Source organism: Ixodes scapularis, unplaced genomic scaffold (genome assembly GCF_016920785.2).
Source record: "Ixodes scapularis isolate PalLabHiFi unplaced genomic scaffold, ASM1692078v2 PGA_scaffold4__175_contigs__length_147842914, whole genome shotgun sequence".
In the NCBI taxonomy this organism is placed as follows: domain Eukaryota; kingdom Metazoa; phylum Arthropoda; class Arachnida; order Ixodida; family Ixodidae; genus Ixodes; species Ixodes scapularis.
Genome location: NW_024609879.1, coordinates 27,675,059 through 27,690,880, shown reverse-complemented (window position 1 = coordinate 27,690,880; position 15,822 = coordinate 27,675,059). Strand labels below are relative to the sequence as shown.

Sequence of the window (15,822 nt, the reverse complement as noted above, 5' to 3'; positions counted from 1 at the left end):
AGACAGGACGTCAGAAGGCCGAGCTCTGATTCTAACGATTACTGGGTAGGCGTAAAGCTACCCTTACAAAAATTTTTAATGAATTTCATTTGACAGTTTATGGAGTCTACTCATTACATCTTTTCGAGTCTCAATAGAAATGCAAACGAGTTTTGTAACGAGTCCGTAAGGAGTTTACGAAAACTATTGGCCACCGCATTCCAATTGATATTTCGACAAAGCTACCGCATAAAGTTTCCAATGTATTTCATATGAATATAATTTGAAAGTCTATTGACACCGTTTCGAGTCTGTGTTGAAAAACAATTGATTTTTTGTAACGAGTCCCTAAGGAGTTTACGAAAACTATTGGCCACCGCGTTTCAATTACGGTTTTGCCGTGCCACCTCGTAAGAATTTCTAATGGATCTCATTTGAAAGTTTAGATACACTGCTTTGAGTCTCTGTTGAAAATCAAATGTTTTTTTCTACCACGTTGTACTTGAGGTTTTGACGTGCCATCTCATTAGGTATATTCCGACGAGTCGGAATATACCAAATGAGATGGCTCATCAAAATCTGAATTGCAACGCTGTAGAAAATAACATTTGATTTTCAACAGAGACTCAAAGCAGTGTATCTAGACTTTCAAATGAAATGTAATAGAAATTATACTCCTAGCATGGGTTTCTAGATAGACGACTCTAAGGGGGAAGACGGCAATAGGTTGCATAACATGTGATCCGGATCTAACCGTTGTTTTGAGGGAAGGGGGAAGTGAGTGCAAGTGTTTTACTTATATGTATGCCTATATACGCATGCAAGGTTCGGAAAATGCCTGCATAAAACCGTGGGAAGGAGTAATAACTGGTTTATTAAAAATGCAAAATTCGAGTATACGGTACACTGCCTTCGTGTTCATGGGGGACCTTGTACTGCCTTCGTGTCCATGGGAGACCTTGTACTGCCTTCGTGTCCATGGGAGACCTTGTACTGCCTTCGTGTCCATGGGAGACCTTGTACTGCCTTCATGTCCATGGGAGACCTTGTACTGGTAACCTATAAAAAAAAAACATGCACAGTTACACGTTGATCTGCTTATCTAAACTTCAATGTCCGCGCAAGGTATCCTGATCACAGCGCAGCACTACCTCAGCGCTGAATCAGTATTGCAAACCGGGACATCAGTCCTTTATGAAAGGAGGACCCTCAGAACACACAATACAGGCCATGGAAGTAGCAGTGACTCCTTGCCTTAACAGGACTGAGTTAGCGCTGCACTGTATGTGTGAACCAGCCTTAAATGCAGAAAGTCACATTCAAAATTCCTACATTTTTGCTCACCCAGGCACTTAATTTAGACACTACCTTGATAGTTTAATGACTGGCACTAATAACACTGTCAGGGGCACCATAATGCAAAAGTATGTTTTGCCCCCGAGTCTGCGAGAATCAATCGCTCACTGTTTTTGCCGCCGCATTGCACTCTTTTTTATTTCGGCTTTTGAAAAAGTCTACCAAAGATAAGCCAGCAGATGTTGCCGCTTATGAAGTTTACCAAATTCGAACATAGAGAAGCTAAGACTTATAAGCATCTCGCAGAATTAATATGGCAATTCGAGCCAATTGATCCGTGATCGTAGACTAGCGCCGCAAAAAACACATGGACAATAAGTGGTGGTAAACACTGGCGCCAGTGTTTTATGCCCACAATTGTTGTCCCTGTGTATTTTTATTTACTTTTTTGTGTTTGTTTACTATCTTGAAGAAGTATTTTTAATCACAACGGACACGAAGGAAAGGGTAATAGGGTTCTATGCGGATCATAAAGCCATGCTCCGAATGGGTGAGTGTCAACTGCAGCTTTCACAACAGTGGCGGATCTAAAGGGGGGGGAGGGGGGGGGGGCCGCCCCCCCCCTACAAAGTTGACCCCCCTCGCTCCCCCCTTCTCGGACGGCAATTTGATATGAGTGGACCCCCCTTGCACAAGAAAGAATGGGAAAATAGTATCCTTAAAAATTCTCCGCCCACACCAAAACGGAGGTCTGGATCCGCCACACTAAGTTTGAATTATTGAGAGGATCGAGACATCCGAGGCCGAATTCAAAAAGCAAACTTACGATAAAAACTTGCGTATGACAAAACCCGAGAAAAAATCCTAATTAACAAAACAAGATTGTCGCAACTTTTGTGTGACTTACAACGGAATATTACGACATTATCCAAAGTGTCTCACAAACTTTTTAGGGCAAACATGGCCGCACATCACTTGGCTATTTCGCCGCGACCAGCAATGAATATAGAAGCGTGGGCAAGAGGCATGTGTTTTGCGCACTGTTCACATGCATCCCTACTTGAAGCAGCCTAAGGACAATGCTAAACAACACACGAAGGATTCAGCCGACGAGTCTGCCGAGCTGTCCACCCTGCCCGTTAGAGCTAACGAGGTGCAGGACTGCAATCAAAGGCGAGATGCGCCAATGAATCAACGAAAGAAAGTGCCACACAAATCTTCAGTGCACCCAAAAGGATCCTTCACCTATGAATGGCGTGAACCTGATTTGGTGATCACTAGCGCCCTCTCATACTTCAGTAGTGATTTTCAAAGTGGTGAGCAGCTGTGCGACCCTACCACACGAAAAGGCACATTCCTGACTGGATGTGCCTTTTTAATGCGAAAGCATTATATGTCCACGGACAGAAAATCCGAGTTGTACCAAACGTTAACAGAGGAATAAAAGAAAGAATAAAATGTGCTTCCACGGCTGAGATGTGAATCCAGTGTTGCTGTGTGAGAGCCGGGCATGCCAGCTGCTCTGCTATCTCAGCCGCTTCGGAATGCAACATTACTCTCCCCTCAAAAAGAAGCCTGTCCCATTACAGCAAAAGACGGCATGTCTTTACCCGCTCTTCGTCCCTGTTTATCCGAGGCTGTTTTTTCATCATGTTTGACGGCATCGGCGTTGATGTGCCCGAAAGATGGTCATAAAAATATGTCCTCGGTTTGATGACATCACACTCCACGTGACGACATGACGTACCATGATGTGTGACGCCGCATGATGTAATGTAAAACAAATATTAGAGGGGCAATTAGGTATTCCTATGTGGATTGAATGCGAAAGCATTGCCATTCCTAACAATAGAGGGGAAAAAGAAGGAAGTGTCGTTAGGAATGGCAATGCTTTCGCTTTCAATCCACAAAGGGATACCTAAGTGCCCCTCTAATATTTTGTGTGGAGTAGAGCTCAAATAAATGCCGTACGGTGCAGTATATCCACGATTAAGTTGCTGCTAGTCGTGAGGCTTAATGTTTTGCACCAACAATACCATAGTTTTTCCTCGGTTGCGACGAAGCGCCACTGCGCTACGAACTTCCTAGAAATTTCTGCATATGCGACCGCTTTCTTCTGGAAACCTATGGTGACCTGCCACTCACTTTTGGCCAAAGAACAGTGAAAATACCAGATGTGAAAACAGCCATAACAAGCATTAAAGAAATCAAGATGGGGTCATAGCATTAGCTTCCTAACGTGGCGAGACTAGCACAGGATTTCTGTTACTCGCCGTTTATAAGACAGGAGTCGACTTTTTCCGGTCTGATCTTGAAAACAAAGTTTGGTTCGGTTAATTTTGTAGCAGAAGGCCTGTGCTTTCCCATTTGTAGGGTCATTTTCTCGGTTCAAAATATGACACCGAGTCCTTCCCATAAAAATGCATGGGTGCCCGCTAGGACTCTTCGAAATGATTAAATTAACTGAGGTCATGCTATACTCTGTTGCCACTCTAGAATAGCAAAGCCCCTCCCACAAAGCCATTCACTCTTTTTAATAAGCACACACTAGAGAGGAGGAAAGCCAAGAGGACACCGCCAATCATGGCGAGCAAAGGGAATTGTGGGAGGGGCTTGTGCTATTCTATAGTTGCAACGGACTATAACAAAAGTTTACAGTACAATGAAAACAAAAAGACCAAGTATGCACAGAAATTTGCAGGAAGTGTAGCAGGGTAAGAATAGAAAAAACTGCAGCTGCAATATTTACCCTTTAAATTTCCGTCGAACGCATAGCAGAGACAACATGCTGGTCGTCAGAGCCTGGAGGGCCACCCCCTTGTACTGGGAGCACATGTAGTCTGAAACAAACAACAAACAAAAAATTAAATGCATGGACAACCCGCACATGCTGTTATTTCGCTTCATTGGCCGCTTCAGAGAAAGCAAGCATGCACACCGTTGTCCAACCATGTCAACTGCTAGCCGAATCTTCCTGCCGCCAGGATTAAAAAATTTCTTGCGCTATTAAAAAAAAAAAAGTTACACACTACCCAGCTGGCACGCTGAAAGTTCAAACATTGAAGAAACTAACTCATAAAACTTCAATGCACGAGCCACACCTCGTGGACAATACACAAAAGTATGTTCAATGTAAACCTTGGTGCACTGCAAGGCTGCTTTACCTCAGCCAGTTTGGAACATCTGCAGTTTCATTCTTTTCAAGATATTATGCCTGAAAATTTGTGACAAATTAACTGGGTTAAAATTTCTTAATCGATACCCGGCCCAAATATTTAGGAAGTATACTAGTGGGATAATTTCTAACTTACCATAATTATTTTCGGCATCCTGAAGGCGTCGCTTCAGGGTCCAGTTTTCATATTGGATCCAGCTCACCCTCACAGCTGCAACCACACTGAAATGTTTGCAAAGTTTCAGGCAGGGTATTAAACGTCTGCAGTTTCTCTCGAACACCGCTGTCACAAATTTTGTCTTTTTTGTCATTTTGTTCTGTTTAAGGGTGGTTTGGGGGAGGGTCAGTTGCGATTCTCGCACATGTTTACCTGAGCGCCAAAGGCATGAGCTCGGATGAGACTATACTCCCTTTCATACTTAGGGTGCAACGCTGTCAAAGCTACTGGCGCGAGCGTGGGGCTTGATCTCGTTGATCATTTGCACGCCTTCTCGCGCAAGCAAAACCGTAGATAAAGCCACGCACCCGCGCCAGTAGCTTTGACAGCGTTGCACGCTAAGTATGAAACAGAGTATAATGCCGGCCGAACTTCAAACCAATGGGAAGAGGAAGACAAGAAGAAGGAAGTGGGACTTGGAGCGTTTCAGGTTGACCAACCACGAACCTGTGACAACCGCATAGGTCATTCAACACACGTCCCATACCACTTAAACACTGTCAAACTGCATTTTGAAGTCAGTCCCAGTTCCAACGGTGTATGAATAAAGGCATCCATTTCGTGGCATGCCTTGAAATGAATCGAAGTGACGCAAGCTGGGAATACACTGCTGCTGCTTCATTTGGGAACAACTGCGGCCCTTGGCTTTATCACATCACAATTGCAAAATGAAAGAGAAAAAAAAAGGCAAAAGGAACAACTGCTTTATCAATCTAACCAACAAATGTAAACCCAGTTCAATTCTAGAAAGCCAGGGGACCGAAGTTTGTCCTAACAGTACAATCCAGTCCACTTCCATAACTTCAAAACAAAAGGTGGATATCCTCTTCAACCATTTTGACTGAAAAGGAATATTGGCTCTGCATGAAGCGAATTCCAAGGAAGTCTAACTTCTGAAATGTAATGAAGTATTATGAATGTAATCAATTTATAGTTGAATGACATCAGTACACTGCTAAACCAATAAGACATTTTCTAAAGCAACGGAGTGAAAGTAGCATTAGGAATTCAATACATGCTCTGTTGACATAAGCTACAATTTCTTGGACCATACACAGAATGAGTGGCAACTTTTCATTACGCTACACATAGAACCAAACATTAGGACAAATAAAGCAAACCCAACTAGTTAAAAAAAGAAAAAAAAAATTCTAGCTTAACGAGAAAACGTGTGCCGAGAAAATAGGGAGTTTTAGAATATCGGGCGCTACTTTACCGCGCGTTACGGACGGTAAAATAGCGAGGATTGCGGCGAAGAGTTTTAGAATAGCGTTTCTCTGCCGGGGACCCCCCAAAACGCAAGCATCTCGCGCTTAAAACGCCACCAAGATGTCGCGACAGCTTTTATTTGGAATTTAGAAAATTAAACAAGCTTTTGTCCAGAGTAACATTTTTATAGTTGTTTTATACTCAATGCCGCATGTTTTGTTTCTGTCACTGCCAAGCTGCTCTGTTGTACCAGAGCATTGAACGACTCTGGTTGTACTTACGAAGCCCAGACGACCCACTACCCAGGCATGCTTAGATGTCTGCCACGATCGTAAGTACACGCGCCTCGATAGCTTTGCGCCTCGATAGCTTTGCGCCTCGATAGCTCTGAGCTGTGAATCCAGCGATCCGTGGCGTTTGGAAAACGCTTCGACCATACCGACCGCGGGCGCCGAGTGCGACTCACGCAGTTCCCGAGCGGGCGACGGCGTCGAAGACGCGATCAACGGAGATGTCGTGGGCGCCGCCTTTTGCGGTACCCACGCCATTATCGAGAAATAACGGGCCCCAAAGCTCGAGTCCGAAGCTTGTTTTGGGTCTCCGCATGCACAGCAGCCACGAGATTACTCTAAAACTCCATAATGTTCACTTCTCGTTCAACGCGTACAATGCAAACAAAGAAGTATGCTTACCAACTGCGTTGAGTTGCTCGTTCTGTCGCGTCGTCGGTTTTCCGCGCTCTTCTTGAACATAATCATCACAAGAGAAACTTCACAGATAGATAAACTTGATTAAATTAGCACATTTCCATGTCTAAAGGCCATTTCCATCCCGCGACACACCCAACGGTCGCAAAACTGGCGAAACCATGGCTGCCATGGCGGAAAAAGAAAAAAAAAAAAAATAACTGGTGTCGCTACCGATGGGGCGTCGAAGACGCGGTCCTTAAAATATCAAACCGAAACCAGTCAAAGTTACAATACTGAAACCGAAACTGACCAAATCGCGGTAGAGGGGCGCTGTAAATAGGTCTGTTCACATGATGCATCGTGTTGGCGAATCTTGTGGCGCAAAACTAGGTTTCGGGAAACAGATGAACTCGACCGAAAAAGTGGCGCGCCTCCGAAAAAAGTGGCGCGTGTTTCTCACTTCTGCAGCAATTTTTCTCTGAAACCTCACCGACGCCCGTCAATCACCCGAAGGAGAAACGCGGACGCTGCCAATGGCCGCTCGACTTCGCTATGACGTCTGACCTTCGAGGAGGAGCGAGCTTTTGGAGGAGTCTGATTTTTGGCCGATCCCGTATCCGAGCTTTGCCGAAAGAAAACAAACAAACATGGCGAGCGACAAGCCCCCCTATGCGACAAGCGAAGAAGCGGTGCGTACGGGCGACGAGTCTTGGTCCTACTCGGTTGCAGGTGTGTGAACGGCGCCTACAGTACGGATTAGGGGCGCGGTGCAGATTCGTCAACAGTCGCGGCGGGTGCAAGCACCGTGTATAAACATGATGACTGGGGATAACGTTTTTTATTAGCGGTGTAAAAATGTCTAAAATGCTTCGAGATCATCTCGCGGTTTTTCCCGGGTTTGGCAGGACTAGTAAACCCAGTGAGCCGAATCTGACGAAATTCATTGAGTGGCATTAATAAAACAGGCTGTTCCTTCACACTGTGCGTACTTCATATCATTTTGATGCGAAACGCTCGGTATTCCCGGTGCAGATGACAAGGTTTGGCGGAATTCTCGTGAGTCAATACGTCACAGGTTTCGCGCGTCAAACTCCACGTGTGAACAGGCTGATTTCGCGAAATCTTGGTTTCGCTAAACTGTGGCGCGTTGAAGAGATACATCGTGTGAATAAGCCTTTAGGAGTAAAAGAGAGTGAATACAGTTATTATTTTAAGCACAGGAAATAAATCTGTATATCAGAACTAGCACCGACGCGCTATTTGTTTCGGGTGCAATGCAGTAGGGAGTAGATTTATTGATTTTTTTTTTATAACACTCATTTCAATGTGTAATGAGTAAACTCAAAAGAATTGCTATTGATTGGGTAACGATAAACCTCACTTGAATTTGTAATGAGTAAACTCGAAAGAATTGATATTGATTGGGTAACGATAAACCTCACTTGAATTTGTAATGAGTAAATTCAAAAGAATAGATATGGAGTGGGTAATGATAAAACTCATTTAATGATGAGTTTCTTATGAGTTTCATTTGACCCTATAAAAACACATTAGAAGCTCAATTGAAATTCATTGTTCATTTTTGTAAGGGTAGCTGCCTTTGTCTCCCCTGCACTTGTCGAACGCGTGAGAATGCAAAAAGCCAAACGCTGGACGCCGGCGTTCCGTGTTCTAACGCGATCGGCGAGTGCAGTGTGGACAAAGGCAGCTTTACGTCTACCCAGTAATCGTTCCAATCAGAGCGCGGCCTTCTGGCGTCCCCCCACGCGTTCTCGTCTACTCCTGTATCTCACTTTCCCACCGCATAGGATGATGCGGAAATCTCATTGGCTACACAGTGATGATAAAATGCTCCATACTGGCCACGCCATGCGTTTCTCCAGCTGGCAGTGGCAGTCTGCAACTCCAGAGGAGGTGACGCCGCCCAGCGGGAAAGACGTGAAGGAAAAAGGTCTGTTTTTAACGCGATAGCGGTAAGGAGCTCCTGTCGCAGAAAAGCCGGCGTCGGTGGCGTGACGCGAAAATCCTGATGGGTCGATAGGGTCATGACGTCACAGCCAAATGACTTCGCAAGGGAATTTCAAACAACTCACAACGCTCACATGAAACTTGACGTCACGATGCAATGAAAGTGATTGAAAAATGACATATGATGCGAATTAAAGGTTGCCGCATGTGTCAAGTGATTCTACATTATAAAAAAATTAAATTTCTTTAAACATTTTTTTTACTAATTTTAGGTGAGATTCAAATCCACCACCCTTCGGTTGCGAGCCGGACACACTACTGACTAAGCCACACAAGGCACGCTTGTAGTGTTCCACCCTTAAAGGCGAAGTGCAAGTGTCCTTTTAGTTTTTTCTCACAATGTTCGAAGAGATGAAAGCGGTGGATGTGTGCACGTTCGTGATATGCGGGCGAAATGTTGACCGGACGCACTTGAGGAGGGTACGTGACTACACCATTTTGTCTGCATTTTGCGAACGTGCTACAATTTATGAAAGTGCAATCAATGCCAATGTACAAAGAGATGGCAGAGATTATCGATAATAATTCCTGGAGAATATGAAGAAGGGTTGCAAGGGACAAATAAATCTCCAAACACACCCAGGTGACTGGTGCGCGACTGAATAAAATCCACCTTGTCCTAATATCGAAACAGGGAGCTCTCCATTTCCAGTAGAGCGCTCTACCGAGTGAGTTAACCCGCTTGCTTCACTGACGTCTAACTCCTGGTTAGCTCAGTTGATAGAATACTCCACTGGAAATGAAGAGGTCTCTGGTTTGATTCCAGAACCAGGCGGATTTTTTCAGTCTCGCTGCAGTCACCTAGCTGTGTTTGGAGACTCGTCTCTGTACTTTGTCCCCCTTGTACCCCTTCTGCAGGGATTGTTATCGTTGTGCTGCAGTTATCGATCTCACTTCTTCGCAGATTGACGGGAATTCCCACGCCGACACAAGCAAAGGCGCAGGTACTCCCAATGTTGTTGAGCGGTAAAAGCAGGGGGTGACGTTGATGTTCAGCGATGTGCGGAGAGATGGGCGCAAACGTAGAAACGAGGCGAAGCTTTGCGAAATGAACGATGGAAAACGACTAGTTCTAGCACAACATATCTTGTATTTCAAGCGCCGTTTAAAACGTAGAGATGTCATAGAGAAATCTATCGCTGTGGAAGTTTAAAAAACCCTGCAACATTAGGCGTAGAAACCGTATACTGCCAAAGCGGGATTTTGTATAATGCGAGTTTGTTTGAAAACACCTGTTTTGAAATGATCGTTAATAGGCGACGCTTTCTCGTCGTCTCACCGTCATCGGCGGGCTGCCGGAAATCTCCTCTCTTGCCTTTTTCTTTTTGCGTTTTCGAGTTTTAAGGGGAGAGATGAAAAGTATTTTCATCACCGCTGCGACGACAGACTACAAACGCCGACACAGGTAAAGCTGTCGCTTTAAAAAGCTCGAACTTAGGGCTTATCCATTAGTGCAGTGTGTCTAGATTGTCAAGTTTTTCGAACTGCTTGATCGGGGTCAAGTGGACCATGGGCCGTGTTTGCAATGAGAGCTGCAAGGAGATGGCGGGAGCGTCGATCGTCTGAAAGCGTCTCCGCCTCGATCGACTTCCCTCTTTGCAAAGCCACAATGCGCCGCATGCGCCCTTGCGACTAATTTGAACAGGAGGCGTCCGCCATTAAAGTGCAAACGCTCTCTATGGTTTGATATGCTCCTTCTCTTAAATCTAGACTCACCACATGTGTTCAGTGCAAGTGGCACTATTCTGGCGGCCGAAGTGTGAAGTTGCGAAGGGTTTAAATGCACTCCGAGACGAAAAGAGATGCAGCAATTAACCATCCCTGTGCTCTAACACGAAAAGTGGGAGCTCAATGTGCGTTTAAAAACATACAATGCTCGACCGTTTCTTTTTTTTTTTTTTATAGGTTGGACTTTGCAGATTATGAAAATGGACAACTCTCTAATGGCGTCTTGGGTAAGAGAATAGCTTTAACGTGTATGAGGCATTTATAGGGAAAACGCTTTGAATGCTTCTGTTTGACCATGAACTCACACCTTCTCATGTGGTCTCGGAGTAGTAATTCACATTTTACGCACACTTTAAATTATGCTCGGGAAACCTTTCATCTCCCGCGTTGAAACCGCAGCTCTTGTCGCGTTTAATTGGGCACCCTTGATAGAGTGGTTAAAATACTAGCGGTATTCCCGAAGTTAGATGATTATGTTCTGGGCAGTATTCATTAAAAAAAAAAATGTTGCCTTCTGGGCCCTCAAGAAATATACCTAAGTCAAGATAAAAAAAAATTCAACTGTCAAACATAAGAATTGTTATATTTTTATTGTATTTGTGCGCCTCCTCTGCTTTCACCGATCACCCTGCAATTGGGGCATCAATCTTCTCAGGGGCATGGGAGAAGAATTGTTTGGCTCACACTGCATGGAATGACATACATATGTCAGGACGCCAAAACCAGGTTTTACCTCACACGAAAACGAGCCTAATTCAGAACAGGACAATGACATTCAAGTTGTTTGTGAAAAACGTCCCAATGTTTTCCTTCCTAATGGGGTTGCCGTCCGAACTTGGCTTCACCTTTGGCAAAGAAGGCACGAAATTTCACTTTCTCGCAGAGCTCGCTGACCGATTATCTTTTCTTCAGATAATTGGCCAATCGACAAGGCAAGTGTTGGGGGATCGGTGGCCGAGTGGGCTAGCGCACACTAGCTCGGAGCATGTGGAGGGAAAGCTCGCGCTGCAGGACCCAGGGTTCAATGGTTCAATCCCCAGCCCTGCCTGTTTTGATCTGGATGAGCATTGTACCGGCGTGCGGTCGAGTATCACTACTGCGTGATACACGTTAAAGACCCTAGGCTAGCGGTGTGTACTGCACAGGCTAAATTGCTCATTTACAGCTGAGACACCAGATGCCCACTGCGGCTTATTAACTTCCGGCTGTATAAACATACACACATTCTAATCGCTATTAAGGTACCGCATGTGCTGAGGCACTGCACCTGGCAATATAGCTATTTATTCTCCTCGATATATTGTTTTTTCTGGAAGGCTGAAAAGGTAAAGCTTAAATAAACGGTCACTGGTGCAAACTGAAACAGGACGGAAAAAGACACACGTACGACAAAGAAAAGCGCCTTCATAAAAAGGGGGCCGTCAGATAAGGCTAAGGTGAGAGGAGGCGCAGGATGAGGATTAAGAAAAAGAGAGGGAGGATACGGGTCAAGCTGAGGGGTATGGTAGGTGTTGGCCATGAACTAGTGGCGAGCGTACAAGGTTGGTATGCACCTACTCGTGCTGGTATTAGGCAGGTCTTTTCCTTTTCTGTTGGTGTCGCTATTGTCCTTTCATGTGCTAGGGATCATTTCCATTGATAAAGGGTCACCTTCGTGGTCGAGCGTCGTATGCCTGTCTGTAGACTCCGTTGACCAATTAGATACCTTCCCATCTGCTGTTGGCAAGCTGTTCTTGATCAATCATTTCTTGTAAGCTGCTTTCACGGCTTCTGTCATTTCTGTGGCTTGAGATAGATAAGCATTTTTTTTTCAGCTGGTGCTTTGCTTTCGCCGGAACTCTGACGCAGCGTCTATCGGGTTCTACTTGGTATGAGAGAACATCGCCGCTAGCATCCCCGACTTCTAATATGTTCATCAAAAGTTTCGGATTGTGTCGCGGTCGTCTCCAGAGCCTTGTAGTGAAAGTGTATAACTTGACAAGCACTCTTCACTATCATGCCCAAGCCAATTACAACGCGCGCATTTTCGAATAATTCACCGTTGTCAAATATCAGCAGCCCACTTGCATCGTAAACAAAAGGGCAGTCGTCCTGTCATCACCAGAAGGGACTGTATGCCGTAAACCCTGGGTAGCTGAAAAATGTCTTCGGACGTCACCTTGTTATGCCGACGTCACCGTCGCAATTTTAGGCAGACGTCCCTATTCAGTGCCTTTGTGTTCCCCATTCGTTCGCGGTTTCAACTTTTCTGTCGCTTCGGAGCTAGCCGACGTCACCATCCACATATGACTCACCTGAAACTGTCCTTAGGACACCACTTCGTTCATATCGACGCCACCTCAGAATGCATCGCGAAAGGGAACTGCATGGTAAGGCAGACCCGTGAGTTAAGCGTGAACGAAGTTGAGGCACAAGGCTCCAGGTGCAAAACGCATGAGTATAGTCTTATACTTTTCTCTACTGACTGTCAAACTTGAGACGTTTCTTGCGACCATGGGTGCATCTGCAGTGTTCTCCAAATACATTTTAACTTTCCTCACCAGTATAAGAGCCAGCGGTAAAAGTGTTTTCAAATCCTGAGGCAGAGGTTTTTTTTTTTATAGTGAACATAAAAGCACGACCGTTTAAAACAGCCTCTTCTTTTTACTCCTTCATCAACGGAGAAGGTCGTGCAGGGGGCAGCCACTAAAAGTGCTAACGTTTTGTTCGCCATTCGACACCGCGGAACGTGCAAGTGGTACAAGCGTGTGGCTCCGACTTTTGCTCCAGCTGTTGATTAGATGGCTCGTGCAGCCCGGGTGCTATCGAAAGCAAGGAGCTTGCGCTTATGTCCGCAATTGTGCAGGGAAACACAACAAAAAGCCAAACGTTTAAAGGGGGTCATAGTACATGGTACTCATGAAGTATGTAAGAAATACACTGCAGAAACTAAGTGACATATGCGGACAGGAAGGGGACATCTTGGGCCAGAGGTTTAGTAGTGACAAGTCTGGAGTAATGATGTTTAACGACGAAAAAAGAGAACCCCTGAAAATACAAGACAATGTAGAAAGGTGCAAAAATCTGAGGGTAGGGCTCAGTGAGTGAAGAAAATATGTAAGAATCATGAAAATAAATAGATTAAAAAAAAGGAAAGAAAGTTCAGCTATCTATGAACCAAAACGCAGTAGAATTATGTGAGGCATGAACTCTTCAGTGAGTATAAAAAACTAGTGCTGCCCAGTGGACTTTTTCGCAGTAATGTACTGTACACCTGGTTGGAGGTTCAAACAGGATTGGATATTTGATAAAGAATCCTGGGCATATTGTAGCTGGGAGTCTATGGGAACACACCAAATGAGGGGTACATAGGGAATTGGGCTGGACGTTTGCAAATAGCACAGGGTAAATTATGAAACACATTTGAACAAAGGTAAAAATAAACGGAGGATGCGCGGTAGTCATGAAAATAATACAGGCAATTATAAATGAAGCCTTTAAACGAAACAGTAACGAACCGAACTCGAAAGCTGACATTTATTAAACTACAAATAGTAATTGGGCTGAGCAGACTAGTTCAGTAGAATAGAGAGTAATAGAAGGAAAAATGAAAATATTGGAGGAAAGAATGCAAGGAAAGTCAGCTTTAGCAATGCACAAGACACACAAAAAAGCAGGGCAGAAGAAAATAAACAAGTGTTTGATAATTCACGGGAAAGCTCTTTACTGTTTGAAACGAGAACGTGCGTGTTAAGGTCAAACACATTGAGGGCTAAATATAATGAGGTAGGCACATATATGTAATTCGCAATTGTGAAAGCGACACACTAAAACACGCGGTTTAAAAGTGCACCGGTCTTCGTTTTGCCATCCTTACTTCGGTAACGAACTCGGTGGAAGCGTTGGATTTCGCTAGAAAAGATGGATGAACGTAAAAACAAAATAATATAATAACAAGAAAGTAGGCTAGCAGATTGTTAAAGAAGGCCTAGAAAAGCAAGAGAACCGATTCTAGACTAGGTGGTGCCAGTTACCACCCGATACGAAAAGTACCGCCAAGAGTATTCATTTATGCATCCATCCTGCGATAAAAGAGACGCTTACTGGAAGTGTTTTGATCATTTTAACGCTGCCCATCATGAAACAATTGATCTTCACAAAGCCTCGCAAGAGTGTTAGGCTCGGTATATAGAAGAAAGATGGGCTCGTTCTGCTAGAACCAAGGGCTAAAGAAGGAAACGATGTCCATTTCCTTAAAATTAGACAAAATATGATTTTCATAAAAAAAACTACGAAATGATATTACGATTGATGCAGCCTGCAACTAAGGCCCACAAAAATATAGTGAGGATAACATCTTGTTAACAGCAGAAACGAAGGTATCTAGAAGGTCAACGGAGTCTGCAGAGACGAATACAACGTTCGACCTCAAAGGTGACCCTTTATCAATGGAGATGATTCCTAGCAGGTGCAAGCACAATAGTGGCACAAAGTGAAAAAAAAAATATCTGCCTAACACCAGCGCCAATAGGCGAAAACCCAACCTTGTATTCTAGCCACTAGGACATGGCCAATCCGTACCCTACCCCTCCACTTGACCCTCCTCCTTCCTCTACTTGTTTAATCCTCATCCACCGCCTCTTCTTCCTTTACCCTTATCTGACAGCGCTCGTTTTGTGATCCTCAATATGCCAGAGGATTTAACTCCCGAAAGAAACAATATCATTTGGAGGGTCTACTTGGTGGCGAAAAAGTAGACTTTCTATCCGTACAGGTAACAAGAGTGTCCAAGACAGAGTTGGTAGAACAAGCATTACAACATGTTCTGTACGACTACAAGGTATACTTTAGCCCTTCTGTGAGTGCTTTCGCTGGAAATTTATTGCCTATTTAGAAGTCTTTTCATTTGTCTGAGTTAACTGTCACGAGAGACCATTCTGCGCGCTGCATTATCTGCGACTTTCAGGTTTTTGACATACTATGAAGAGTGAAATAAGCGTTGATTCGCGAGTGAGAGGAATTCCACTATCCTTCCTTCAGAAGCAATCAGAGCTCGGCGTCTTCCTGACGTCATCACAACCTCTGCAAAGGAAGCAGACGAACTTGCGCTCCGCACAACCATTGGTGGCAGCAGTCTCGAACAACGCGACTTACAGCGCGCGTCTTTGGTTCTGAGAGTGAACATCAGTGCTGCACGACTGCACCGAGCTGTGGGTTTTCTCGTGAACGGGCTCTGGCTGTCTGCGTAGGCTCGATTTCGGGAGATGGTGGCGGCTAAATTGCTGCGTTCTATTGCTTTCTTTTTCTTTTTTTTGCGTTCTATGGTGAACAGGACTTCTCCGGGATTGAAAAGAAATGTATTGTTTTGGGTAATAAAAACAAACGAATGAAAGCTACTTTTGGCAGGTCCGTGCGCGGCAGAACAAATGCAGCTGGAATGTTTGTTTCACTTTATGTTGAATTTTAAGGCACTATACACTCAGCCGTGTCAATCTACGAAGGTATTAACAGTCCAAAATATT

General features: G+C 44.5%; 1 protein-coding gene across 1 annotated transcript in view; it reads left to right on the top strand.

Annotated features, from left to right (window-relative positions):
• The window catches only part of LOC115310789 (snake venom metalloproteinase kistomin-like), a 60,381-nt gene that overhangs the window by 21,669 nt on the left and 22,890 nt on the right, over nt 1–15,822 (top strand). Inside the window, exon 9 of the mRNA XM_029969264.3 lies at nt 10,499–10,548. Within this exon, the coding sequence (XP_029825124.3) occupies nt 10,499–10,548 (50 nt within the window). The remainder of the gene's footprint in view (nt 1–10,498; nt 10,549–15,822) is intronic.